The following is a 25,327-nucleotide window of genomic DNA, read 5'->3' on the forward strand; positions in this document are numbered from 1 at the left end:
CTGCTGTCCCAGGCCTAACCCAACCATGATGCCTTCAGTATCATGAGAGCTCGGGAGCTCATTTCCGTATTCGGTCTCATGACGCATTCACAACAGCTCGGATTTCTCGCAACTTCCAACCTAACAGGAGCGTATATAGTATTTTAAAAACATTTTCAGAAAAATAGTATTAGTACTAACCTTAGTATAAGTATAAAATCTATATGACGGTAAAAGAGCTCTGGTTATGATAAATATAGGATGACCACATGTTAGAGTCTCGACTTTTGGATACACAAAAGGATAACTAGATATAAATTGTAAATATAAAGAATTTTAAGTCCTGTTCAGTGTCATTAAAATAAATAAATCCTAAGGCTATGAGGTTCTAAAAAAAGAGTGATTTCTAATCTCATCGTAAAAAACCTTACCCGAATAAATCCCAGTGGTGGACAGCTGGGTCCGTGAAGCATCAGGAAGAGGGCGGGAATAACTGTGCGGTTTGGGGGTTTGGGAGGCAGTCGGACAGGCAGCAGGCACGGGAAGTTGTCCTTGAGGAATTTCTGACAGTAATGGAAAATATTGAGGTTCAGGACTCCGGAGTAGAATAACTAGAACTCATTTTAATTAGATTAAAGTCATAGTTCTTATCAAAGTTTTCGGCTGTTTTTTACAGACACGAAGGAAACGGTAAAATCAATGAGTTCTGCGGACAACAGACGTAAAGTTGGAGCTGGATACAGAAATGGAGGGGGAACGGTAAGTTAGCACACGGGGAACACCGCTCACAATTTCACAACAAGTGGTTTCTCCTTTTGGTTTATAAAATGTAGAAGGTATACGTTTAACTTAACCTGGAGTACCTTTACCAATCTCTCTGATTGGTTGGTTCGTATTCAAACGTTTTGAATGCGTACCTGTGACCGAGCAAAAGTAACGTTAATGTGCCAGATGAAAATAGTCCCCACTACATGTGTTGTACGTAACAACGCATTTCTGCTTTGCTTGAGAAAAGGTAACAGACACAGTAAGGAATGTGACTGAAGACTGTCAAACTGGTGTGGGCCACTTTTAAATGAGCTCGAAGCAGCAGTTATTTCAGTAAATGTCATCGTATAGTCGTGGTTTACACACGCTGCTGTAACGTTTTGCATCTATCGGTGGCTCAACACATTAAGATAGATAGATTGGGGTAGTTGCCAGTTTGCCAGTACATACGACAACATCCATTAAATTGACAGATTTGTGACTGGAGTTTGGTATGAGACCAGCAGACAAGGACGAGGGCTGCTCAAACAGGCACAATACTGAAGAAATCACTTTGTTCAAGTGTTGTTCATTATCTAACGTTACAGATATGATATTTGTACGTGCATTACTTGTTCTTCAACCCCTTACTGCTTTTTAAAATTATAATAAAACTGCTATAACATGGGACTTTTAGTTTGAAATGTATTGTACGTGTTAGCTATATGTCAACTGAATGTATATTATTATTCGTGTAGTATTAAGTATTAAATTAAGACTGTTTACATGGTTTCAATGGCCTTACAGAGTGATGGGATGTAGGCTACCTGCTGTAGGATTAATTCTGTCTGCACAAATTTAGTACCTCAGGCTGTTGACAGTTGTCAGACAGGCTGCAGGTCCAGGCCATGTGATCTTGGCAGGATAAAGCAGAATTCCATTTGTCAGTCTGAAGTGACTGTGACTGAATGAATTACACATGGCACATTGAAGTGTATCTGCACAAATACACGGAGCAATTGCTCATGCAAGACAATGGGGTGTTTTCGGTCTCTAAAATGAACCATGCCAATGAAAGTAGTATGATGTATTATGTTTGACAGCTTTGTCAAAGCCAAGAATAAAAACATGAACATTTAATTGCATAAAAGATGGAGTATGAAGTGCCTCATAGCTCAAGAAAGTTTGACAGATTGCATGGACCCACTGAATGTTGGATATTTGATGCACAAAATAAGATCTATTTTGCTGTACTGCTATGAGAATGGAGCTAGGAAATGTGCCCTTATTTTGAAAATGCTACCTCTGCCTTGAATGGCACGTCATGATGACATCAGAGGTTTGGGCCCAGCTGTCTGGTTTCTGACTTCTGGAGAGCACTGTTAGTTTTAAATACATGCCCTAGATTGCGGGAATAACAAACACAATATGCACACAAACATAATCCTCCTCTCCCTGGCTTTTATTTCATCATCTAGCACATTTCTATCCATTATGTTCAAAAATGTGAGTTTCTTTTCAAATGTTCTTCTTTTTTTTTAATATTGTTCCCACACATAGGCATTTACTTGGCATGACCTTGTAAGTCAATAACATAATATCCTTTCTGTGAGTGTTCGCCTCACGTTTTTGCCTCATTCACATAGGTGAAAGGATGCGCCCAGAAAGCCCGTTCTCCTCACCCGTCCCTAAATGATTCACTGGAGGGAGAGGTTCAGGCCTTCCTCACTGATGAAGACCTACTCCACACTTATGATGACCTCACCAAAGTCAACCCTGTGACCCCAACAACAGGTAACAAATAGGGCTATAACGTCACTGGGGCCTGTAGAGTCTCAAAATCACTTGATGCTGTAAACATGACGTGTGATGGGGCTTGGTGCTAGTAGTGCATTTTATATATTATATATTTATACATTTTGGGTAGTTTTGATCAACTAAGTACCCCTCCCACTTAATATGATGGCATAAATCTGAAAATATGTACCGTTGCATGTCAGTGAGTGCTGAGTGTTTGATTTGTTGCATAAACCTTGTCTTTATTTACAAATACGCAGCCAGTGTGACGTGATGTTTTCCAGCTCATGTCACCTTGGATTGCAGCATTTACTGTGTATTATTTAATCACGTCGAGATAAAACTTGCAGGGATGATAAAAAACAAAATATATTAATGCATGAATGATTGCTGTGCTACCAAAATGCTGCAGTATACACAATGATAGGGAACGAGTTTCACTCAAGTGAGTGAACCAAGGGCATGATTCACTTTGCTGGCAGACACATGCCTCCCCCCAAAAAAACAATAATTCTTGTGTTCCTTATGCGTTTCTAATACGGTTGGGCCACATAGATAATTATGGAGCATAATATCTTAAAGTTTCTATGTGTAACATTTTTTAAAAGTCATTTTTACTCTCCATCGTTTGTCTTGACATAAAAATGCAGCGTCATTGGCAATATGTGAGAAAAGGCCAGAAAAGGCCAACGGATACTCTGATAATCTGATCTGATAATACTGTGAAGATTTTAGTTTATATTTCAGACAGAAATATAACAGTACACCTTATTAACAGCAGAGGTCAGGATAACTGCATGGAGTTGCACTTGGACTGATTATGCTGCATTTGTTATAGGGATCATGTCATTTTAAATGGAGTTGTATTTTTATATATATATCTATATATATATATAGATATATATATATATCTATATATATATAAACACATATATTTGCCATTTGAATGCTGCTGTCTTCTGGTGTTCTCTTGTTCCTGCCTCTGATGGTTATCGTCTGTAAAATATTGTCTTGCCTGTTTTTTCCTGTTAGTGCCTAATGCTATTTAATGTTTTTCTCTGGCAGTGCTGAAATGTCTGCAGGCCAGGTACAGTGTGAAGGTGTTTTACACCCATGCTGGCTGCACCTTGGTGGCTCTCAACCCCTTCCAGCCAATCCCAGACCTCTACTCTCTAGATGTGATGAAGGAGTATCACAGTGCTGCTCAGCCCCAGGTATTTACAAAGTCACAGCTGTCTCTCACTGTAATTCAGCTAAGGTTTGTATATTTCTCTATCAAATACATTTTTAATAATGTTGGGGAAAGATTGATGGTGGTGCAAGCAGGCGTGTGGATGGTCAGGGTGGGTGGCTGGATTGGAGGGTTGGGGTTGCGGTGGGTGCATTGTTTGGCTTTTTCAGCCGGCCGTCTCCTGGACTTTTCAGGATTAAATCATGTACTAATGCAGACGTTCAGATATGACCCAACTGGTACTACGAGTCAACAACGATCAATATGTCATCATCAGGTCTGATGTTTACCAACTTTGCAGAGTTTTAAAGTGCACAAAACCTCAACCGAGCTGTTTTGTGGACATTTAACCTGCTTCCAGCATAAATCCCTGATTCCTCGCCTGCCTCCTTTTTTTTAAAGAACCACTTCAAAGTCAAACTCATTAACCTCTGGAACCTCTTGAAGGCCCTGAGGGCTCTTACAACAAGGCCCTGCAGTCACGAATGACCAGCTTCTCAATGAGTCTGTGTATTTTCGTCAACAGGAGTCCAAACCACATATCTTTATTGTGGCGGAAGAAGCCTACAGGAATGTTCAGGGCCAGCTGGAGCCAGTGAACCAATCCTTGGTGGTCAGCGGGGAGAGCGGTGCAGGAAAGGTAAACCAACTACTACTACATCAATCAGGGGTACCAGTTGCTTTGTTGCTCACAGATTACTGATTTCTGGGGAAAACACCACTGCAATGAGCAGGTCTCAAAGTAGGGAAGATGGAACAGGAGGAAACAATCTTTAGTGGACCAATGATTTATTTCTTTATAGACATGGACGTCTCGTTGCCTGATGAAGTACTATGCCACTGTGGCGGCCTCCTCCTCGGTGGCGAAGAGTCAGTACACAGTGGAGAGGATAGAGAGGAGGGTGCTGGACTCCAACCCCATCATGGAAGCTTTTGGTGAGACAACTGATCGTTTGTGTCTCGTTAATGTGAAAATAACCACTGTAGAGAGTCACTGAGTTGACACTTTCTCCTCCACGTAGGCAATGCCTGTACGCTACGGAACAACAACAGCAGTCGCTTTGGAAAGTACATCCAGCTGCAGCTAGACAGGTACTTACAACTGAGCCTGCTGCACTTCCTCATCATTACGGGGGATAGCATCAGCTCGCTTTCCCAAAGTGAACAATAGATCAAGTTGTTGGTCTGCTTAACATGTTCAACATGTTATTTTTACATGAAGGTGTCAGCTGTTAGTGGGGGCGTCAGTGCAGACATATTTGCTAGAGAAGACCAGGGTGGCCTGCCAACCGGCTAGTGAGAGGAACTTCCACATCTTTTACCAGGTGAGTTAACATGAACCTCATATGGCATTTTTGTCAAATATTAACACATTCATGTGTAATTCTGTTGTAATTGTAAATGTTTTGCAGATGATGAAAGGGGCTACAGATGAGCAGAGGAAGGAGTGGAAGATGCCTCATGGCCAACAATTTCTGTGGCTGCCAAATTCAGAAAAAACAGTTGATGGTTGGTCTTTGTTTTTCATGTGGATTTAGGTATTTTTTTTTGTGATTCTCAGAAGTAACTGCTGTTCATTTAATATTTTATAGAGGATTGCTTTCACGAGACTGTCGAGGCAATGGTTCATCTGGGCATTCATTCAGAAAGGCAGAGACAAATATTCAGGGTAAGTTATTCATCATCAGTAACCCTTTACTTTAACCTCCTATTTAGCATTTATAAACACTGTATGAACATTAGTTACAAATTATTTATTTAATGTTTCTACACTGTTTATAAATGCTGAATAGGGGATGGGGGGATAAAGTAAAGTGTTGGCTAATCATCAACTCTAGTTTTGTGTAGTGCATTTTATGATTACTGTCTTCCTCTATAAGCATAGAATTTGATTTCTCTCTTTGTTGTAATGCATTGCAGATATTAGCAGGGATTCTGCAGTTGGGGAATGTGAATTTCTCCTCGTCAATGGATGAATCACAAGCTTGTAACCTAGATGAACAGTCCAAAGGTATTGGATATGATTAAGTTTATATATTTAACTCTTATCAATCACTTCCCGTTACTGAGTGCTTAAAATCTCCATTATGTAGAAACATAAGGCTGACATAAATACAAACAGATGCTCAAGGGATTTATTCTGAAAGATCTCATACAGGTTGTACTTTCATGCTTTTCACAGCAATCAACAAACATGAAGTTTGAACATGAACATTGTGTTTTAGACTTCTTGCAGAGGGCTGCTGAGCTGCTGTGTGTCCCCGCTGAAGAGCTTCAGATGTGTTTAAGAGTGAGGACGTTGAAGGCCGGGAAGCAGAGCGTGCTCAAGCCCTGTTCCCAGGCAGAGTGCAGCATGAGGAGAGACTGCCTGGCTAAGGCCATCTACGCCCAGTAAGAATGAGGATTTGATCCTCAAATAACACAGCGATTTGTCAGATAATGTGATAATGTCATGTGAAAAGGGCTGGTCATCGTCCCGTGACTCAGATGTCACCAAACACTCCTTTCCACCACACACTCAAATGTGCAGCCATCATGCCTTCTTGTTTACAATAAACTGTGAGGAAGGTATACCTGTTAATCACTGTTTATATTTATAGGCTCTCTAGCTGTTGGAGTAAGTGTGTCCCCTTTTTCCGACAGGTTATTTGACTGGCTGGTTACATTCATCAACAACAGCATATGTGCAGACAAATCCATGTGGTGCAACTTCATAGGTAAAAGCATTATTATCTTCTTACTTCACTGAATGCACGTCTGTTTGTAATTTTTGCCCCAGTTTCTTTTAATAAACTCTCACGGTCCTCTCCTGTCTGTGATCTCCAGGAGTTCTAGATGTGTATGGGTTTGAGTGTTTCCACATCAATAACCTGGAGCAGTTGTGCATCAACTACGCCAATGAAAAACTGCAGCAGCACTTTGTGGCTCATTATCTCAGAGCTCAGCAGGTAGCGTACCATCAGTTTTCTGTTTCCATGCGGAGATCTCAGCAGAGCCGTAGTTCCTCTGATTGTGTCGACATTCAGGAAAACCGAACAACTTGTCGTACTTTTTTTTTTGACTTGAATATTTATGTTTACCTCTGCTTCTTCCAGGAGGAATATGTGTCAGAGGGGTTGCAGTGGTCCTTTGTCAAATACCAAGACAACCAGAGCTGTCTGGATCTTATAGAGGGAAGCCCTGTCAGTGTGTTTTCTCTTCTTAATGAGGTATGCTGGTCATTTTCTTGTTTGTTTTATTGTTGTGTTTTAATTATATATATTTTGATTATAATATATATATGTTTTATTAATAAAAAGAATAACCATAAGAATGACTGTAAGACTAAGAATATATAACTTGCTATTATTGTTTGTGGGCACATTCACAAGGCAATATAATACAAAGCCAACCATCTCTTGATTTTACCCACAAGGCAATAATATGGGACAAAACCAAAATAAATGCATCCTCCATATCATCAATACAGAAAATGACATTTTTGATCATTTTCTAAACCCCATCTGAAAAGGTTGTAATTCAAAATACTGAATACACCTGTCTTCAAGGATGGGGTATATAAAACATGTCTTCCCAGTAGAGCTGAAATTCATGAGGAATTTCATTTACTTTTATAAAGAAAAGTATGGATTTATCCTCTTACATTGAAGCCAATTGTAATCACATACAAGTAATACGGCACACAAGTCATTTTCCTCCAGCCCTTGTAACCCTTTGTTTCCCTGCAGAAGGGATTGCAGTCATTTTCTCGGTTAATAAGTACATTGATTTATTATAGTAAGTAAGTAACTTTTGACATACCTATAGGAGAGTCGTCTTAATCGAGCCTCAGATGCAAAGACGTTCAGGATTCGTTTGGAGAAGGAGCTCTGTGGTAATGCCAACATCAGCTGGGATAAATTCAGCAAGGAGCCCCACTTCACTGTGGCCCATTACGCCGGCAAAGTCACCTACCAGATACAGGGGATGGTGGAGAAAAACAAGGTGTGTAAGAAAAGCTTTTTGATCGTGTTCAGAAAGTTGACCACACATCCATCCACTCATCTGCTGGATTTTGTGTTTCAGGACCCAGTGCCACAAGAGCTCATCCACCTGCTTCAGAAGTCTGACAACCTCCTGCTTCACCAGATCTTCACTGACAAGGACACTGAGAACACCACTACCAAGGGGCTCAGTAAAGTTACTGTGGTCTCCAAGTTCAAGGTGGGAGCCAACGAAAGCTGTCATCACCAGGGTTATAGTAGCTTGTTGGGGCCTGTAGAGTTCCTCCTAGGAGGGTTTCGTCATGGCACTGATGATGTTAACATCTGATTATAGAACTCTCTGGAGAGCCTGATGAGGATCCTCCACACCACAACTCCTCACTACACCCGCTGCATCAAACCAAACCCAGACTGCAAGCCGCTGACCTTCAAGAAGGAGGAGGTAGATGTTCTGCACACACATTTAATACGGTTCTCTCTTTCAGCAGTACCTCGATGACAACAATGGGAGGCAATGCCTTCTGTTTTCATAGAAGGGAAAGGTTTTGATGGATGTTTCCTGTCTGCTGTCAGGTTATCATGCAGTTGGAGGCCTGTGGGATTGTGGAGACTATTCATATTAGTGCTGCTGGCTTTCCAATAAGGTAAAACTCTTCCTTTGTTAACTCTTAATCTTTATGTATTGCTTTGTTTCTCTTGGATGTTTGGCTGACTCGTCATTTTTGTTGTACAGAATTCCGTTCAAAGGCTTCATGCAACGTTATGGACTGATTGCAAAATATTCAAATTTCAAGTCAGGGAGTCGTTGTGTTGGTAAGTACAGTTTATTGTGGTATTCTTTCAAGGTCGATTTTTGCTTGTTTACTGTGGAGTGATTTTATTTCCTCTCTGGTTAATTCTCCTTGTCCCTCTTAGTCAATTTGATCCTGAGTTCTCTACTCTCCTTGGGACTTTTCCATTTGGTGTATAAAAACAGGACTTTCTAACAAAATTTGCAACTTCTTATGAACTTTCCAGGTAAATGCATGCACCTCTGACTACCTGAGCTTGCTTTGCATGTTGTTTCATGTTTCTTTACTTATTCCTGATCATTGTGTGCTTAAACTTACATTCATCTTAACCCACTGTTCAGCTGCTTTTTAGCTACGCTAGCGGCATGGCTCTAAGGATGGCGATGTGGGTCTGTCTGTCGGTTAGTCTGTCCGACATTCTTGGCCCACAGAGGATGAGTCCTACTTTGGCAATCCCCTTACTTTTCTTCTAGCATCACCATGAGGTTGACATTTGAGGGTTTTAGTGAAATGTCTTGAATACTATTGGATGGATTGCCATGAAATTTGGTACAGATATTCATGTTCCCCTCAGGATGAATTGTAATGAATATGTTGACCACCACGACGTCAAAATTGTAATTTGTCCAGTACTTGCTCCAACTTTGTTTATGACCAAATAGCTGCAAAACTAATGACCTCAGCTGTACTTTGTGTTTAGTGCTAATTAGCGTTAGCATGATAACATGCTGAACTAAGATGGTAAACATGGTAAACATTATACTTACTAAACATAAGCATGTCAATATTGTCATTGTGAGCATGTTAGCATGCTGACGTCAGCATTTGGCTCAAAGCTCCGCTGTGTACAGTACAGCCCCATAGAGCTGCTAGCATGGCTGCAGACTCTTAAGTCCTTTTGCATGAATGTTCAAGGAACCTGCTCACTAATCCTGAATGCTATCTGGTTTGAAAGATGTATTAAATTTACAGTAATCAGATCAGCGTCTGTGGAAACTGCTGTTGATTCTTCTGGATTTCTCTGTGCTCACACGCTTGGCCACTTGCACTGTTAAGCAATTACTGCTGTATGTGGTAACAGTGAATCTGACAGTTGGAGTGCTGCTCTGCCCTTACTTGAATCATGTCTCTAGTGCTTCACTCTAATCCTAATTCCTCTCTGTGTCAGATATGGAGGCTGACAGCAACGCCATTCTTCGGCAAGAGGTGGAGAAGCTCCTCAGTGTCGTGTTACAACACAAGGAGTGTGACCCCTCGCACAACCTTGACAGTGAAAAACACAGTTCGTGGGTGCACTGCGGAAGGACTAAAGTTTTTCTCACCCAGTTGATGGTCAGTCATTTATATACACAGGCATCCTCACACATACTTTTAATAACTAAGTACAAAAATTCCTGGGAAATAATTGGCAAATTTACTACATAATGCCAAGAATTTCTTTTTCAGTTTGGTCATTGTTTCAGTTTCCTATCAGGACTGTAAAACAGATAAGGGCCCTGGTCTTTTTTTGGAGTACTGACCTGCCTGACTGTTGTCTCACAGCTAAATTTGCTGGAGGAACAGAGGAAGAAGATCCTGTCTCAGTGTGCCTTCTCCATTCAGTGCTGCTGGCTGCGATACCAGCGCCACAGACGCCACGCCTATCAGCAGTCTGCTACTCTGATCCAAGCAGGTAAACTCTTAATGCCCAGCAGGTAGTGCTGAGCGGAATCAGTAGAGCTCCGTGGCCTCGCTCCCACTGAGAGTCTGCAGGCTTTGACCTGACTGTCTGGCCAACAGGGACCAGCTGGCAGAGTCTGTACACCATGTATGCAGGCTGACACTGTTTATCCCTTCAGAGTCTGATTAACTGTTAATGACAGATATTCTTTTGATACTTCCTTCTGAATGGGAGTGCATAAACATTTCTCTCCACAATGCACAGATTAAACTTGCAGACTGAATGGCTTGGTTAGATGTTGATGGGTGAATGTGTTCATGCCTCCTGCAGCGGTGCGGTCGTGGCTGGTCAGGAGGCGGGTCCAGAGATGGAGCAGAGCAGCTGCACTCATCCAGAACACCTGGAGGGAGTGGCGGGTGAGATTTGGAAAGAACACATCATATCAAGAACATGTCGTATCTTACGTTTTCTTGCCCATTCTTCATGGCTCTGTTAAAGCTGCACAAGCTTGGAACTCTACCCCAGCTTATATTACAGAACTGGACACATACTGTTTATTTAGAGCTCATTTAAAGAACTGATGATTAGCATCATTTTTGGCAACACTAAAAATGCATGTCCTTTTATTGTGACCTTGCTTTTATTGTGCAAGAGTGATTTATGTATTTTATGTACTGCATGTGCTTTTTATGTCTGTGTACTGTATGCTTCTGCTTTGCATGTTTCCCTAATAATACAGCCCGATGTTGTCTTATTTAGTGCATCTTTGTACTCCACCGACTTTATAACTACCAACCATTTTCCGAAAAGCAAACCACAAAGTGCAATGCAAAATCACTCCAGGGACTACAGATAAAACAAAGCCTTGTGGCTGACTGTGGCGAATTTACAGCAATGTTTATTAATGTGCACTGTCCCTGTTAAATAAACAAATAAATAAACGTGAGTTATGGATTATATGTAAATTACTGTTTCATTTTTGTGGCAGGCACTATTGAAATCGTTGGCTGAGGCAGAACTGGATGATGCAAAGGACTTTGTGGAGGAGGACGTGCCACCATTGAACCCTGTCATCAGGGAGCGGGGCTCGGTACAGCTCTCCACCATCCAGGAGCCTGTCACGGTGCGAGGGTGGCCCATGGGCCTGGCTCTGGCCTCTGCCCCGTCCATCACCGTGTCTCTGACAGCCACAGGCTTCCAGAAGATGATGTCTGTGATGGCCTCCCTCAACCTGCCCTCTAGGAGAGGGGAGTATAAGGTGGAGACCAACCAGTACACGAAGGGGCTCGCCTCCATACGGGCTCAGCCCAAGGTGAGGGCACATCACACAAGTCCTGTTAGATCTCCTTTGAAGTTTTTATCATCCAGATGATTTTTCTGATTGGTCATTTGAGATGAAACTTTTCTTTTCTACTCAGGGATCTGTCAAGCTGCACTATCAGCGATCTCCACTCCTCTACGCTGACAGGCAACCAGACATGAAGACTGACGTGACAGGGTTCAACGAGATCCTGCTAGAGAAAACTTTGTAAGAGTTCCCTTTTTGCAGAAGATTAAAAGCTGATTTCAGGGACACAGGAACAATCTGACACAGAGGTGCTTTTGCAGTGAAGCAGCTGCTCTTCCATAATCTGACAAAGAGGGAACAACCTGGTATTTTAAGCTGCCATTTTGTTAAATGTGTTTGTCTTTAAAGTGATCACTTACTCTAGCTCTAATTAACTTTTTCAAGAATGCCAAAGTTTATGTTGCTCATCTGAGATGAGACACGTAAGGTTTTGTTAACCATTTGTGGAATATGTGTCATGTGTCCCACATATAAGAAACAATGAATGGGGTGTGAGTCATGATTAAGACGATGTCACTGCAGGACAAGACAAACACAATATTAGCACCTGTATGTTTTTGCCTCATATTTGCCTCTTTGGGACATCTGACTGTTGATCAGAGTATTGGCCTTTGACAAGTGCCTTTCTTAAAATCTGAACTCAAATCACAAATGGGCTGTTAGTATTGTATTTATTTAAGGGCGACTATTTGCGCAGATTTCATAGATATGTTTTGGGTGTAAAAACACATTTGTTGATTCAGATGCACATATGATTGCAGATGTACAACCAGCATTTCTTTTATGTGTGATTTATGCTGGGGGGAAAAAAAGTAATTAAGCAAGTATTGCACATGTAAAGCACATATTGCACATTAAAACCACACACCTGCTCACATACAGCAACAACTGGACAAGCAGACACATCACTTATGTGAAACAGGGACTGGATGAATGCAGGTTTATTCAAATTGCTGCTTTGTTTGATGAAGGGGCTTTATACTATGCACATGTGAAAAATGTTTGACTAAACCACTTTCAATGTTGATTTTAATCTGCTGCAGTCCAAAGCATCAATGCAGGTACTGTATTAACATACCAAAGTCTTTTCACACTAGTGATTTGTGTGGGAGAACAAACTATTATAGCCATCAAGTTTTATTATATTCATTATTTTAATATTCAAAACATCTTTTTGCTATGTTACAAAAAACACTCATGTAACAACTGTTTATCCTCATTGCTTTTTCTCCAACACATTAAGTACAGTGACAGCTCTGTTGACTCCTTATGTCTTCATTTGCTTGCTAAATAATTCCTTTTTAATGTAACATTTTCCAGCTATAGATTCACTGAAATCAGTCAGTATGAGTCAGTATAACTGTTTAGAATTTGAAATTTGTATACTTTTGTCAGTACCAAGGGATCAATGTACAACAACTTGAATTATGTTAATATTTAAGTGACTGTTTTGTTGAAATAAATGTCAGTGTTATAAAACTTTACCTCAAATGTTGTTAACATGTGATCAGCCATTACACACACGACTTTAGTTAACTTCACTGTAAAGCCTTTAGTGTTGGAATAGATATTGTTTGAAACATCGCCGCATTTATTTGAACACAATATACATCCTGTAGCATGACAAGGCACAGCACAGGAAGTTAAATCAACAAAAATTACAGTAAAACCACAACATGTGTGGCACAGTGTGGCATTTTATATAAAAAAAAAAGGCAGCCCCCACCCCAAAAAGTGATCTGGTAGGTATGATTTTACAAATCATCAGCTTCACAGGAATGATAGCTTTTCTTTTTCTACAATTTTCAAACACTGATCTGAAAATTCAACAAACAGAGGCTCCTGCATGGCAGCCTTCATCGCGTCATCTTTGCTATTTGCACTGTCAACGGAGCGTAACAACTGTCTCAGATGTGGGTTGCAAAGAAGGTCTCTTATCTCTTTTGACTGTCCTGTAGAGGAAATAAGGAAACATGAATTATCATCTGACTGAAAACTTAATTCAGTAAATACAAGTAGAAGGAGGAACATTTGACATGTGATGCTGCTGCCAATAGTGTGACGGAAAACTGGGTTGAAAAGGGTTAAGAGCATACAAGAGGTAATGTTGGATTAATACCTAACAGCTGGAGCCTCTGCAGAGGCACTTTGTCAACAATGTCACTTTCATGCAGAAGATCCTCAACAGTCCACGGCTCTGCAAAGAAGTGCAGAAAGTGCACACAGGGCATCAGAAAATTGTGAAGACTGAACTATGCTGGTATTTCAATCACTTCATCTCAGCCTGTTTGCTGTGACTTCATCTACTAAACACAATTGTGACAACTTTAAGTCTCACAAATATATCTATCCAGTAGGTTCAGCTTGTCCTACCCACACTCTACTTCAGTGTAATATGGACATTAAAATGCACAGCATAGCTGTTGGACATTAAGCATTATAGATATAATAGTAATATTGTTTCAAAGATGTTTCTATCTACAGTAATTGTTCACAATTCTCATGACTAAATTAATAAGGTAAATCTCACCGAAATCTAAAATCAGCATGAGATGATGAGCACCCTTTAACATGAATTTTACTTTTTGAATGGTCCATGTTGCCCACCCCACCGATTGTAATACATCTGATTTGTGCTCTTGCTGGCTGATATGGGCACACTACACAAAGAAACAGAATCACAGGAATGAAAGATATAGCATCATACCGGTGTTGAGAGCATCCTTAGCTTCAGGTTCAATATGTGCTGGCTGCTCAACGGGAAGGCAAGTGTCTATGGACAAAAGTTAGAGAAGAAATTAGATGGTGAATCAGTAGACGATGAGCAGCGTCATATTTCCTCCAAGTATGTCAAAACATCCCATAACTACATCATTAAAATACTGAGATCAAGCACTTTACCTTTATGTCTCTTGTAACAGCCAAGTGAACAACTGTGAGAGAAAAACAATTATCAAATTCTAATTTATCTGGGATCATAATAATAACCTCCGTGCAATACTGAAACGGTATGACCTTCGTGGGCTGCCGTCACATGTGGTGTTGATGTCCAAAATATGTTTTCACGTGTAGACACTACTTACTAAGTACTCACTACTAAGTCAATACCATAGTCTGTAAATGTGCTCTTTTCTCTATTTTGAATTTACAAGCGTTCCCATGTTTTAAAGTAATGGGAACCAGTGTCATGTTTTATAGACAATGCTACGTTAAGTGACTGCACTGTAACGTTAGTCGCTACGTAGGTTTAGCTCTTGGTGGTTAAGGCTGCTACATTTGATATTTTAAGTTAAATCCTAGATACTTACTCATCTACCGGAACAACAGAACATTTTCTTCCACAAAATTGGAATTGTTCTCTTTTCTCAAATGACTTTTTTAATGTTGACTAGCAACGTAAAAAAAAACCTAGCCAAACAAACAAATTGGAAGCTAACTGGAGGCTAGCTTGCAACAGTTATTTAAAGTCACTTACTATCTTATTTTGCAGGCTGGACATCTGTATTTCGGTGTATGTTCGCTGCACACGCTGCATATCTGCATCTTGGCGGGTAGAAAAAATAACTGACGAACAAATTGGCCACTTTGCTAGCAGCGCATACATGTGTTAAGACCAGGACAGAAGTTACATCAATTCCGGTTGAGCAATCATTCCTTCAAAGTAAAAGCTGGTGAATTCATCTAAAATTCAGCCAGCAGTCGGAGACTGACAAAATCTATACACTGGTAAGTATTGGCGAGCCTCTGAATTACACTTTAACTTTTCATTCATCATTTATTTATGTAACTTTTCAACCACTGCAGTCTATATATTTTGAATTGCACTGCTGTTTAAATAGTCTTCATTATTCGGTTAAAGACACTGGTTGAGAAATTCATAGACAGAAGGAAGAAAATTGAGTCCATTGATCATGTAAGGCAAAATGAGAAGGAGGGAGGGATAGATTCTGGAGACACCATACAAACACAAAACAGTGATAAACCTGTAATGCAGCCTACTACAGAACTAAACCGGTTGTATCAGATTGAATTTTTTTTTATAATCAGTTATGAGCAGTAGAAATAAAACAATCCATCGTCCAATCCTTGTTAACATCAGTTTTTATTGAATCAAAATACAGTATAATATATTCAGCATCCACATAAAGAACTATATCTATATATGTTTATCAAGCACACACCACTGACCTATATACCTCAACACAAACTATTGTTGCACAGCTGTAACTTGAGAGTAGCAGGTCTTGTTACAGGGTAGAGTATGGAATGGAGAGCTGTTTCGTGACTGATTAAAGGACATATTCCCGGTGTCACAGCACTACATTGGGTCAAGAAGGGCAGAGACACTTGGCCACGGTCAACATTAGAAATCCAACTTGTGTCCAGATCTGTGAGGAAATCACAATGAAATGGTCATCACAAATCATATCCTGCAACTGTGGTTATTATTTTTTGATCATCTTCAGATTATATTGTACATTATTATATGTCCATCACTATTTCCCAAAGCCCATGTTGACATAACCTGCTTGCTTGTTTTGTCTGATCCACAGTCCAAAAGCCAATGATATTCAATTTACAATGATACACAACTATTATAGACAATTATCTAAATTGTCACAGATTAATCTTGCTGACTAACATTTTCAGCTCTTTTTGAGTTATGAGCATGGTTTAGGATATAAACAGAATAGGTGGAAGAAAAACATGATTGATTCATATGGGTCTACCTATCAGAGTGACCTAATAGGTGGAACAAAGCACACTTGAATGTTCAAGCATAGATTACAACGATCCTGACTGTGAGCACAAAAGCAGGCGTTGTTAGCCTCACATTTATGGCAGTTAACTGCTTGAGAAGTCTAATCTGCACTGGATGTCCTGAGTTATGTAAATATTCAAGCAGGAGGTAGTTTTTTCTACCACAAAGGCCGATTGCTGAACAAATAAAGGGGTTTCAGCTATGACTAAATCCTATTTTCAGACTACAGAGGCATATCGTTACCTGTAAACACCGAGGAAAGCCATCAAGACGACGAGCTCTTGGTTCTCCTGCGTTTCATTTCGCTGTTGTGAAATTTTTCTGCTATCTTCCTCTCGTGTCCTGCGGGGCAATGGCGGTTTGTGTTGAGCTCGATTTCTCTCTTAGTTCTCCCTTTGCCACAAGCATGACACGAGTATTCGAGCAGATTGTAATAGTCATATTGATCGTAATATGCTTCCTCGAAGGAAACAAATCTTTCCATGTCTGTCGCCATTTGGAATACGGAATGCAGCGGTTTGCACCAGACGAGTCCGAGAGCAAGTAAACAGATGATGTCACCCTGTGTTTATATACATGCAGCCACGTGATCATGGCTCTGCCACACTGTACGTTTGACTGAGGAAATATGCACTATATGCTATAGGAAACATTGCTATTTCTAATTTGTTATATGTTGTTTCACTTCGTAGGTTGTTTTTTTTGTCAATGCATGTTCATGTCTCATGAATCTGTGCTTTTGTTTAGTTTTGTTTTCTTGTTTCGTGAATGTCTGAACAGGTGTGTTATGTGTATGTATGATAAATTAAACAACATATCAAATCAATGTTTGAAATCAAAATAGTTAATAATTGTGATAACAACGTTGTTAACGCGCCATTGTTTTTTGGGGAAAGTAAGTTTAGGGACCTTTAGTGACTGAAATGTGTGAAACTATACATATAATATAAGTTATGGTAATAAGTCACATTGCATATAGTGAGGTTACTCGTACTTGTAGGATATGTATCCATTTATAGAAATAAAATGCACAAACCACAATGAACATTACGCTCAACAGTAACTCTTATATGAGATTAAAAAAAAATACTGCGCGTTGTTAGAAACATCTGTACTGTTCATTTGCATATTAGGTGACTACAGTGTGTCCGCATAGAAAGCCATGGCCGGTGTTTGTGTAGTGTTTTGTTCCCCGGCACAGTGGCCCGCCCCTGACGGTGTGGCACGTCCTGACGCTTTTCCACGTCGCAGTTCTGTCTCACAGGCGAGCTCGCTGCGTATGTATGCGTGTCTCCAGCTAGGCCAGAGAATGATGGCGGCGCCCGTCCTGAGAGTGTCCACCCCTCGGTGGGAAAGAATAGCTAGGCTTCTTGTTTGCCTGCTGGGCATACTGTTGTCTCTATATGCCTTTCACGTCGAGAGGGAAAAGGCTCGGGATCCGAGTTATAAGGCTATGTGCGACGTCAGCAGCTCCATCAGCTGTTCAAAAGTGTTCAGCTCAAGGTAATTTGAATTCAGCAAAGAGCGCTCAATGAAGCTGTCTGCTATTGTGGCAATCTGGGAAGGGCTCCGCGGTTCAAACTGTCAAATGCACTCAGCTAGCTAACATTTGCCGGCTGCCCACTACCGCTAAGGCTAACTGCAAACTATAACTGCTGGCGTGCTGCGAGCTGGCTCTTAGTTCAATAACCTGTCTGAAATAAGTTAACTTTCAGCTTATTATTCAATAAGAACATCATTAGCTATCTAGCTCGATGAAGCTAACTTCGCTAACGGTTAGCTAACGCAACCCATTTCTTAACGTTATACTTCTTAGCCAGTTAGCTATCAACAGAGCCGTCAGCATTGTGAAATAATCATTCGATAAGTTTCTGATTGCTAATGTTAGCTGGTCGTACTGGATGCTCTCCGAGTATGTGAGGGAAACACATCTGTAACACCAACTTTAGCACAAAAGTTGACGATAGGTTGTTGAGACTAACGTTGTTGTATGTGTGTTGTTGCTGTATGAAGCCATTCATTCCGCCGACCAAAACTAGGATATTTGATGGTTAGCTGGCTTAATGTTGATCATTTTGGCTAACGTAACATTTTAACCCAGTAGCTAGCACTCACGTTAACTGTCATGCTGCTGTCATTAGCTGTCATGCTAATGTCACTGGGTACCAGTCAGTCCAAGGGGTTAAACCCTACTCCCTAGCGCCGCTACCTAAAGGGACAGTGCACAGAGGTGCTCCAGAGGTCAGTGGAGGGGACTGTACCAATGTTACCTCAAAGTTTCATCCATTGTTACCATATAGATAACTTGCCACAGCTACGAAGATAAAGCTGCTCCAAGAGTTTTACTTCAGCTGTGTGTCCATCAGAAATAAATCTGAGTTGGTTTACTCCCATGGGTTTGCAAGCAATCATTCATTTGAAATAATAATTAAAATAATCCCTCTATATTCTTAAGGTCACACTTGTATAAAGCCAATTTTGTGAAGTTGGTTTACAGTGGGCATTCAACTATCAACAAATCAAGTTAACCCCGCCTGTTGAATCTCACAGAATGAGATACTTTGCAGGCCCTGAACAAATACTCGCAGCGTAACAGGAATGCAACCTGTCTAGGAGTTATTACACATTTGTAAGACGCATGAGTGAATTCTGTCTGAGTATTGGAGACAGTCTTGCCTTTGTTGCCTAAACTAAGCTGTGAAGACTCAGTTGTTACAAATAGGGAAGTGATGACTAAATGAAAGACATAATTTCTTCCATCTAAACGAAGAATCATAGCCTAGTCTAATCTCTAATGCTATCAATGGCTATAAAGTCATTACCGTATATTTAGTGGTGCAGCATATTGTATTGTGTATGTATGTTTAATTGCCTGTGTTGTGCCTGCCTGCAATGCTTATTTGTTGAAGATAAAGCCTTGAAACACTAGCCAGAATGCCCGCTGGAGTGAAAATAATGGAAAGCGTGACAGTCCGCAATGTGAGAAAACACAATTTATCATACACAAGGAGAAGAAGCAAAGTGGTTATGAATTGAGATTACTAAACATATTGCACACTAAAAGATACATGCATTTCTATTATATTAAAATGGTAACATGCTCTTGTGCGTACTTGAACTTGTTCCAACTCTTACTATCATTCTTCCAAAATATTTCATTGCATAGTAGTTATACATAAACAAGTATGCAAATAGATCAGTGACAGTGTATATTTATACGTTTTCAAGTCGTCTTCTGGTCTTCTACGCTGGAACTCTGGAACTTACTCATTGATTAATTGGATGTATTTTTTCATATCACATCTGTCATATGGTAGGAGTACCCAACTCACATTCACTACATTCAACATGTTGCACAGGCACACTGAAAAACTTTGTATTACTATAAAAAAGAGTAATATGTTTACTGAACATATAGAACAAGTTGAACATTCCCACTGAGTGAAACTACTGTTTTTAATTAAGCAAAATGACTGCACATCTATCTCATACATTTGGTTATGGCTTTCTTTGAAAGAAATCTATCAGCACATAAAAATGTAGAAATTTGCCATAAATAGATTCTCACCAAACTTAAGATGGCTTTACAGAAAACGCTTCAGTTTTAACAGGGCACAAACTGGCATGAGACCTAATGTGTTGCATAGGTTTAAAGTTAACGGAATGGTATTAATAGGTAGGGACGAGAAAATATTTCACCAGCACCAGTGGTTATGCCATATTGCAGGTAAATGAAATGTCAACCTCTTGAGACAGTACTTAAAGAGTTCTTAAAATCAGACAAACTCAATAAAGGGGTTGCCTTTTATGGGCTCTCATCTGTCATGCACACTGAGGTACTCAAGTCATGTCAATGTGATTGCCCATTGCAGTAAAGAAATGCTTTTTGTTTTTCAGCATTTGTATTCTCCTAAAAAGTCCACATGGGTTTTGTCAATAAATTGACTAGTTGACGAAATTGACATGTTGTTGAAAAAACAATTAATCGAGAAAATAATCAGCAGATTCATTTATAATGAAAATAATCGTTTGTTGCAGCTCTAGTTTACTGAACACTAAAAGTACTTGTATATGATAATTTGCATCTTCTCAAACACAATTTTGCTAATAAGCAAACCTCACCCAGCCGGTATGATTACTGTGTACTGTTTTTTCTTACAGTTAATCTGTTTAGTTTGCTACAGAGTTCCTCTCTAGACTCCTGAGATAAAATTGTAACTGCAGTCTTTGCTGATGCTTTTGTGTGGTTTAGGTGGGGTCGAGGATTTGGACTCTTGGGCTCAATTTTTGGAAATGACAGTGCACTGAACCAACCTAACAGTGTGTACGGGATCGTCTTTTATGCCTTTCAGCTTCTACTAGGTAAGATGTCATTTTATTCAAATCTCCCTAGTCATTGTGCTAGCAACTAGTGCTGACTCCACACACTGCCTTCCTCTGTCATGACTATATCTGACTAAACCTGACTCACATGACACTGACATGATATGTAGTGGCCATGTATACATATAATTATATAGTTAAATGGGAGGCTTATACTTTTTGAAACTCGCTCTACTGAACTACAATCAGTATTTTGTGTTTTTTGGACTAATGAATTTAAGACTGCAGAGATAACATATAAGTGTACTAACAGTAAGAATAAGCAAGGTGATCAAAGGTCCTTGATTGCTGTTCTACAGATAGTGACTCTTATTACTGCTAGATAGTCCCAGTCTAATTATGGCCCTGATAGTTCAGAGTGATCATACATATTTCTCCTTATGTGACTTGACCCCCCCCCCCCCCCCCCCCCTTTGGTCACCTTCAGTCACATTCTCCTCCCCTCAGTATATTGGTGGTGTTGCTGACTCAGTCATGCTGGTTTGACATGTTTGGCTGCCGAGTGGCCTGTAGGCTTGTCTGGCCACCTGGCGCTGGCACAGAACAAGAGGTCCTTTTAGCCACAGCAGTTACCACTCATTTGACTAGCACAATAGCAGCCCAGTTAAGCCAAACTGCTGCAGTGGGTCAAGATTTCCATATTAAAGCCAAGATCATGCAGTTTCTGAACTTTCGTCACTCTCACGGCCTTGGACCATCCAATATTTGTGAGTAGGCAGGACTCCAGAATCTGCACAACCAAGGCTTTATTTATTTATTTTTTCTATTATTATTAATATGGAAAAAATATCGTGATATAGTACATTGTTTTTGGATAATCCAGCAAATACTTCATATTAATGCATAAATCATAGAAATAAAAATATAATGTGTCCATAAAGCAGGCCTGCTCATTGATTTGCAACATTACCGACAATGGTCTAATACACCCAGAGATATTAATAGGCAACATCCTTAACAACTGACAATCTTCCCCTAGAAGATAACATATTGTCAGAATGTGTTCTGGTTATTTCTCATGTTAAAAGACCTCTCATGTACTATCTCAACTTTATAAATGTCTGGTAGTGATTGGTGTTACCACCTGCATGAACCCCCCAGTGGTGGAAGAAGTACTTGGATGTTTTACTTAAGTAAAAGTAGCAATAACACAGTGTAGAAATACTGTTACAAGGAAAAGTCCAGCATTCTAAATCTTACTTAACTAAAAGTATTGCAGAATGGGCCATTTCAGAATAGTGAATATTAATATGTGCAGACACACCAGAAACTGTGTGGCTGGGTGTTTTGCAAGAGAAACCAGGACCTTACTATTTCAGCTTAGGTATGGAAGAGCCAACACTTTAATGTTCATGTCAGATTGAAAGGGAAGACGTGCCTAATGACGAGCTACATGAAGTAATCAGAAGAGAATCCTCATCTGTTGTTTAGCAGTAATTGTTACAAACCTAATGCAATATCACAAGCACAGACACTTAAGAAACGTAGCCTTAGAACTCTGACTGCACCTCATGTGACAACAGAATAATGTGACCAGTCTGTTCAGTGTTCGGATGAACGTCATCACGAGGATACTAACATAAATAGAAAACTGTCTGAACTGGCTGAAAGCTCTGAGAAAAGAACAGAGTGTTCAGGTTGCTTGTATGTTCCACGGTTGTGTTTTTTATGGTTCTTTGCCTAAGCTTTAGTTTGTGTTTCTTGCCGTAGGAATGACTGTCAGTGCAATGGCCGCCCTTATTCTCATGACGACATCCATCTTGTCGGTGGTGGGCTCGCTCTACCTGGGCTACATCCTCTACTTTGTCCTAAAGGACTTCTGCATCATCTGCATCACCACATATGCGCTGAACTTCATTCTCTTTATTCTCAACTACAAGCGACTGGTTTACTTGAATGAGGCCTGGAAGCAGCAGCTCCAGGCCAAGCAGGACTAAGCTGTTGAGAACGGCAAGAAAAATATGATAAACAAACAACAACAAAAAAAAAGAAATGTGACCTCTGAACATTTGACTTGCCACCAGGAGACCTTGCTTCCAAACAATGTTTATTCTGCTGTGTGTTCAAAAAAAATGAAGAAATTTAACTTAAATGTTGGGCCTGACATCTCAATGTTGCAAACACGGAAGGATTTGTAAGTGAAAGATGATTTTTCTTTTAATTTCTTTTTCCTTGTTTAACATTGTACTCACTTAAGGAAGGGGCTGGCTGTGTGTGTGTATGTGGGGAAACGCATCAAGCCGAGCAAGCAGAGGCAGAACGCCACAATACAGAGCGATGGAGGACAGCTCTCTTTTGAACAAAAAGGATCGCAGAATGGAAGAAAAACGGGACATTAAAGGGGTTTACTTGAAATGTTAGAAAGGTCCTATAACTGCACAGCAGATCTGCACTAAAACTCGGAGCCCAAAGGGTCCCAAAATGAGAAAACACTCATTAGGTTATCGTACAGTTTGCAGATAAGGTTCTATGGCGTGGGGTGGGGGGGCAAAACGGTTAACATTTATACAGATTAGTTTTGTTTTTTTTCATGTTTACACTTTGTAGTATGTTTCTTTTCGAAGAGGACCACTAATAATAAACACAGGACAATGTGAGATATTGTGTGTAGATCAGTCAGATTGTTTGTTTTGCAATTCTGTAAATAGCTGCTGAGCAATATTCCAGGCTAGATTGTGATTTAGTGTATTGTGTTTTAGACACAAACCTTTAAGGAAAGAAAAAAACAAAAACACCAACAAAACGGGAGAAAACGACAGTGAATCTGGAACAAAAAGCGATCAAGGTCACGGTCGGGTGGATGAGTCTGAAGATGTGCTCGGGACATCTTCCGTCCTGTAATCCTGGTCAGGCATGCAGTTCAGAGTTGTGTGGGTTTCTTTGTTGTAAGTGGTTATTGTTTCATCCGAAGCCACCGACAGAAGTCTTTTAAACAGAACTATAGGTTACTTTCACCAAGTTTGCATAAAAGGCACCCTCACTCTTTTATTTTTGTGTGTCATTGTGTGAAAAGCATTCCTGACCACCACGCAAGTGGGATCCATAAAGACTTATGTGCCTAAAGGAGTGTTAAGGTGAATTACCTTTCCTTTTTTTTTTTTCTTTTTTTTTCTGTTTTGGGTGGGGGGGTTGGGGGGGTAAATGTCATGTTAACACCAGTTTTCCTCGTTTTATTGTCACAGGTCCAAGGCTTTATTTTTATGATCACAATTTTGTAAATTAAGATACCAGTGAAGTGTTTCTCCCTCCCTAATAGAGTCTCATGAGGTAGCAAAGGCTGCTACACTGTGATTGTCTGCCCAAGTGTAGAGCGGCCTGGTGGCAGAGGCATCTCTTATCTTGCTGTCTCAGTTGCGTTGATGCTCCTCTGGCTTTTGCTCACTGTCCAGCCTGTATACATTTGATGTCAATTGAACAGTAACGGTGATCTTGTCGAGCTGAGTTACAGTTCATTTGCAGGGTGTGAACAAAACTTGGAAAAATGTTTGTTGACATGAGCGACGGAAGGGTAACAAAGTGTAAGATTCTGTCAGACAACAAAACAGTATGTTAAGCCATATGTGGGGTTTGTGGGATTGTTGCTCCAGTAGGAAAAATATCCAGGTTGCTGATGGTTTTCTGCAGACACTTTTCATTAAGTGGTCGATCTAAAATAGCAAGGTTTGTACAGAGAGAGATCACTGTATGGGGAAAAGCAGCCACAGCTTGTAGTGGCTCCTCTAGAAATCCACAGTATTGTCAGTTCAGTTCAGCACCAAGTGACAGAGTAGGACCATTTCCATCCAGAATCCACTGATTACAAGTAGTGTCCTACTTGTCAGATGCATGGTACACTATCTCCTGGCTTTAAACACATGTTGGCCATCGGACAATCTCACACTCACTGTCAAAGATGTAGAACAGTCGTAGTAATAACTGTAATAATGTGATTCATCTGTGGTGTTTAAACCAGCTTGTTAATAGTCTCCATGCCCCTTCAAGTTCTCCTCCTTTTTTCTGTCGGGTGAGGGCAACTGCCAGGAAAGTCTTTTCGTTGACACGCTTCCTGTGATAATGTATGAAGGCTTCAGTTGTGTGTGTGAAAATGGAAATTGAGATGATACTTTTACCCCCCCCCCCCCCCCCGGATATTGTCAAACTGTTGTCTGTTCATGCATGTTGTAACCCATTTACTACTTATCATATGTAGGCTGTGTCACATCACTGGTGCCCATTTTCCAAAGTATAAGGGTGTTTTATATTTGAACTACTTTGTTACTATGTTCCCGGCAGACAGTTTCCATTCATGGCACTATGAGATGATATATATCACTTAATCCTTGAAGATCATTTACATGTTCACTATGTCAATATTTGTCTGTGGCAGCAAAACCAGAGATATCATTTATTATTCCACACATTCTTCTTCCTTGTCAAAACCTGGTGCCTACATTACCCACAATGCCACTTGGCCGCTGACACTTCAGTCGGAGGTTCGGTGTGTTATGCTAATGTAGCCTCAAGCCTTCACACCCACAGATTTTTCAGACCCAACTGATGCTGACTCAAATTAAGCAAATTTCCAATTTTTGTAAGTGGATTTTCATGTCATACAGAAGAGAGTGGGCACTAATGGCTGCCTGGAAGAGAAACTATGGTTTGCTTTG

At 40.3% G+C, this 25,327-nt stretch overlaps 3 protein-coding genes across 3 annotated transcripts; 2 read left to right on the forward strand and 1 right to left on the reverse strand.

The window, feature by feature from the left end:
• Positions 1-678: 678 nt before the first annotated feature.
• On the forward strand, positions 679-13,002 carry LOC139295066 (unconventional myosin-XIX). Its single transcript, XM_070917144.1, has 24 exons — positions 679-738; positions 2,373-2,520; positions 3,589-3,737; positions 4,281-4,394; positions 4,558-4,690; positions 4,777-4,846; positions 4,977-5,079; positions 5,167-5,263; positions 5,347-5,423; positions 5,675-5,765; positions 5,980-6,145; positions 6,398-6,471; positions 6,581-6,702; positions 6,850-6,963; positions 7,562-7,738; positions 7,820-7,957; positions 8,072-8,179; positions 8,311-8,381; positions 8,471-8,550; positions 9,697-9,860; positions 10,071-10,200; positions 10,519-10,604; positions 11,177-11,500; positions 11,607-13,002. The coding sequence occupies exons 1-24, from the start codon at positions 679-681 to the stop codon at positions 11,718-11,720; spliced, it is 2,910 nt and encodes a 969-aa protein (XP_070773245.1). The 3' UTR covers positions 11,721-13,002.
• A 104-nt stretch (positions 13,003-13,106) lies between these two features.
• znhit3 (zinc finger, HIT-type containing 3) lies at positions 13,107-15,155 on the reverse strand. The gene is made up of 5 exons (XM_070917145.1): positions 15,012-15,155; positions 14,438-14,469; positions 14,244-14,309; positions 13,656-13,733; positions 13,107-13,488 (listed from the first exon to the last, which is right to left on the reverse strand). Exons 1-5 carry the CDS (start codon positions 15,077-15,079, stop codon positions 13,307-13,309), a joined length of 426 nt encoding a protein of 141 aa, XP_070773246.1. The 5' UTR covers positions 15,080-15,155; the 3' UTR covers positions 13,107-13,306.
• Positions 15,156-17,577: 2,422 nt separating this feature from the next.
• Positions 17,578-23,155, forward strand: vkorc1l1 (vitamin K epoxide reductase complex, subunit 1-like 1). Its single transcript, XM_070917746.1, has 3 exons — positions 17,578-17,801; positions 20,551-20,660; positions 22,392-23,155. The coding sequence occupies exons 1-3, from the start codon at positions 17,578-17,580 to the stop codon at positions 22,616-22,618; spliced, it is 561 nt and encodes a 186-aa protein (XP_070773847.1). The 3' UTR covers positions 22,619-23,155.
• Positions 23,156-25,327: the final 2,172 nt, after the last annotated feature.

The sequence above is a fragment of the Enoplosus armatus genome, chromosome 13 (assembly GCF_043641665.1).
Source record: "Enoplosus armatus isolate fEnoArm2 chromosome 13, fEnoArm2.hap1, whole genome shotgun sequence".
NCBI classification, from domain to species: domain Eukaryota; kingdom Metazoa; phylum Chordata; class Actinopteri; order Centrarchiformes; family Enoplosidae; genus Enoplosus; species Enoplosus armatus.

Coding starts and splice junctions, on each gene's coding strand:
- LOC139295066 (XM_070917144.1), top strand. CDS start 679: ATGAGTTCTGCGGACAACAGACGTAAAGTTGGAGCTGGATACAGAAAT. Junction 5,424..5,674: donor GGCAGAGACAAATATTCAGG/GTAAGTTATTCA, acceptor AATGCATTGCAG/ATATTAGCAGGGATTCTGCA. Junction 10,605..11,176: donor ACACCTGGAGGGAGTGGCGG/GTGAGATTTGGA, acceptor TTTTTGTGGCAG/GCACTATTGAAATCGTTGGC.
- znhit3 (XM_070917145.1), bottom strand. CDS start 15,079: ATGCAGATATGCAGCGTGTGCAGCGAACATACACCGAAATACAGATGT. Junction 13,734..14,243: donor TAAGGATGCTCTCAACACCG/GTATGATGCTAT, acceptor ACTTCTTTGCAG/AGCCGTGGACTGTTGAGGAT. Junction 13,489..13,655: donor GCAGAGGCTCCAGCTGTTAG/GTATTAATCCAA, acceptor TTTCCTCTACAG/GACAGTCAAAAGAGATAAGA.
- vkorc1l1 (XM_070917746.1), top strand. CDS start 17,578: ATGTATGCGTGTCTCCAGCTAGGCCAGAGAATGATGGCGGCGCCCGTC. Junction 17,802..20,550: donor TCAAAAGTGTTCAGCTCAAG/GTAATTTGAATT, acceptor TGTGTGGTTTAG/GTGGGGTCGAGGATTTGGAC. Junction 20,661..22,391: donor TGCCTTTCAGCTTCTACTAG/GTAAGATGTCAT, acceptor TTCTTGCCGTAG/GAATGACTGTCAGTGCAATG.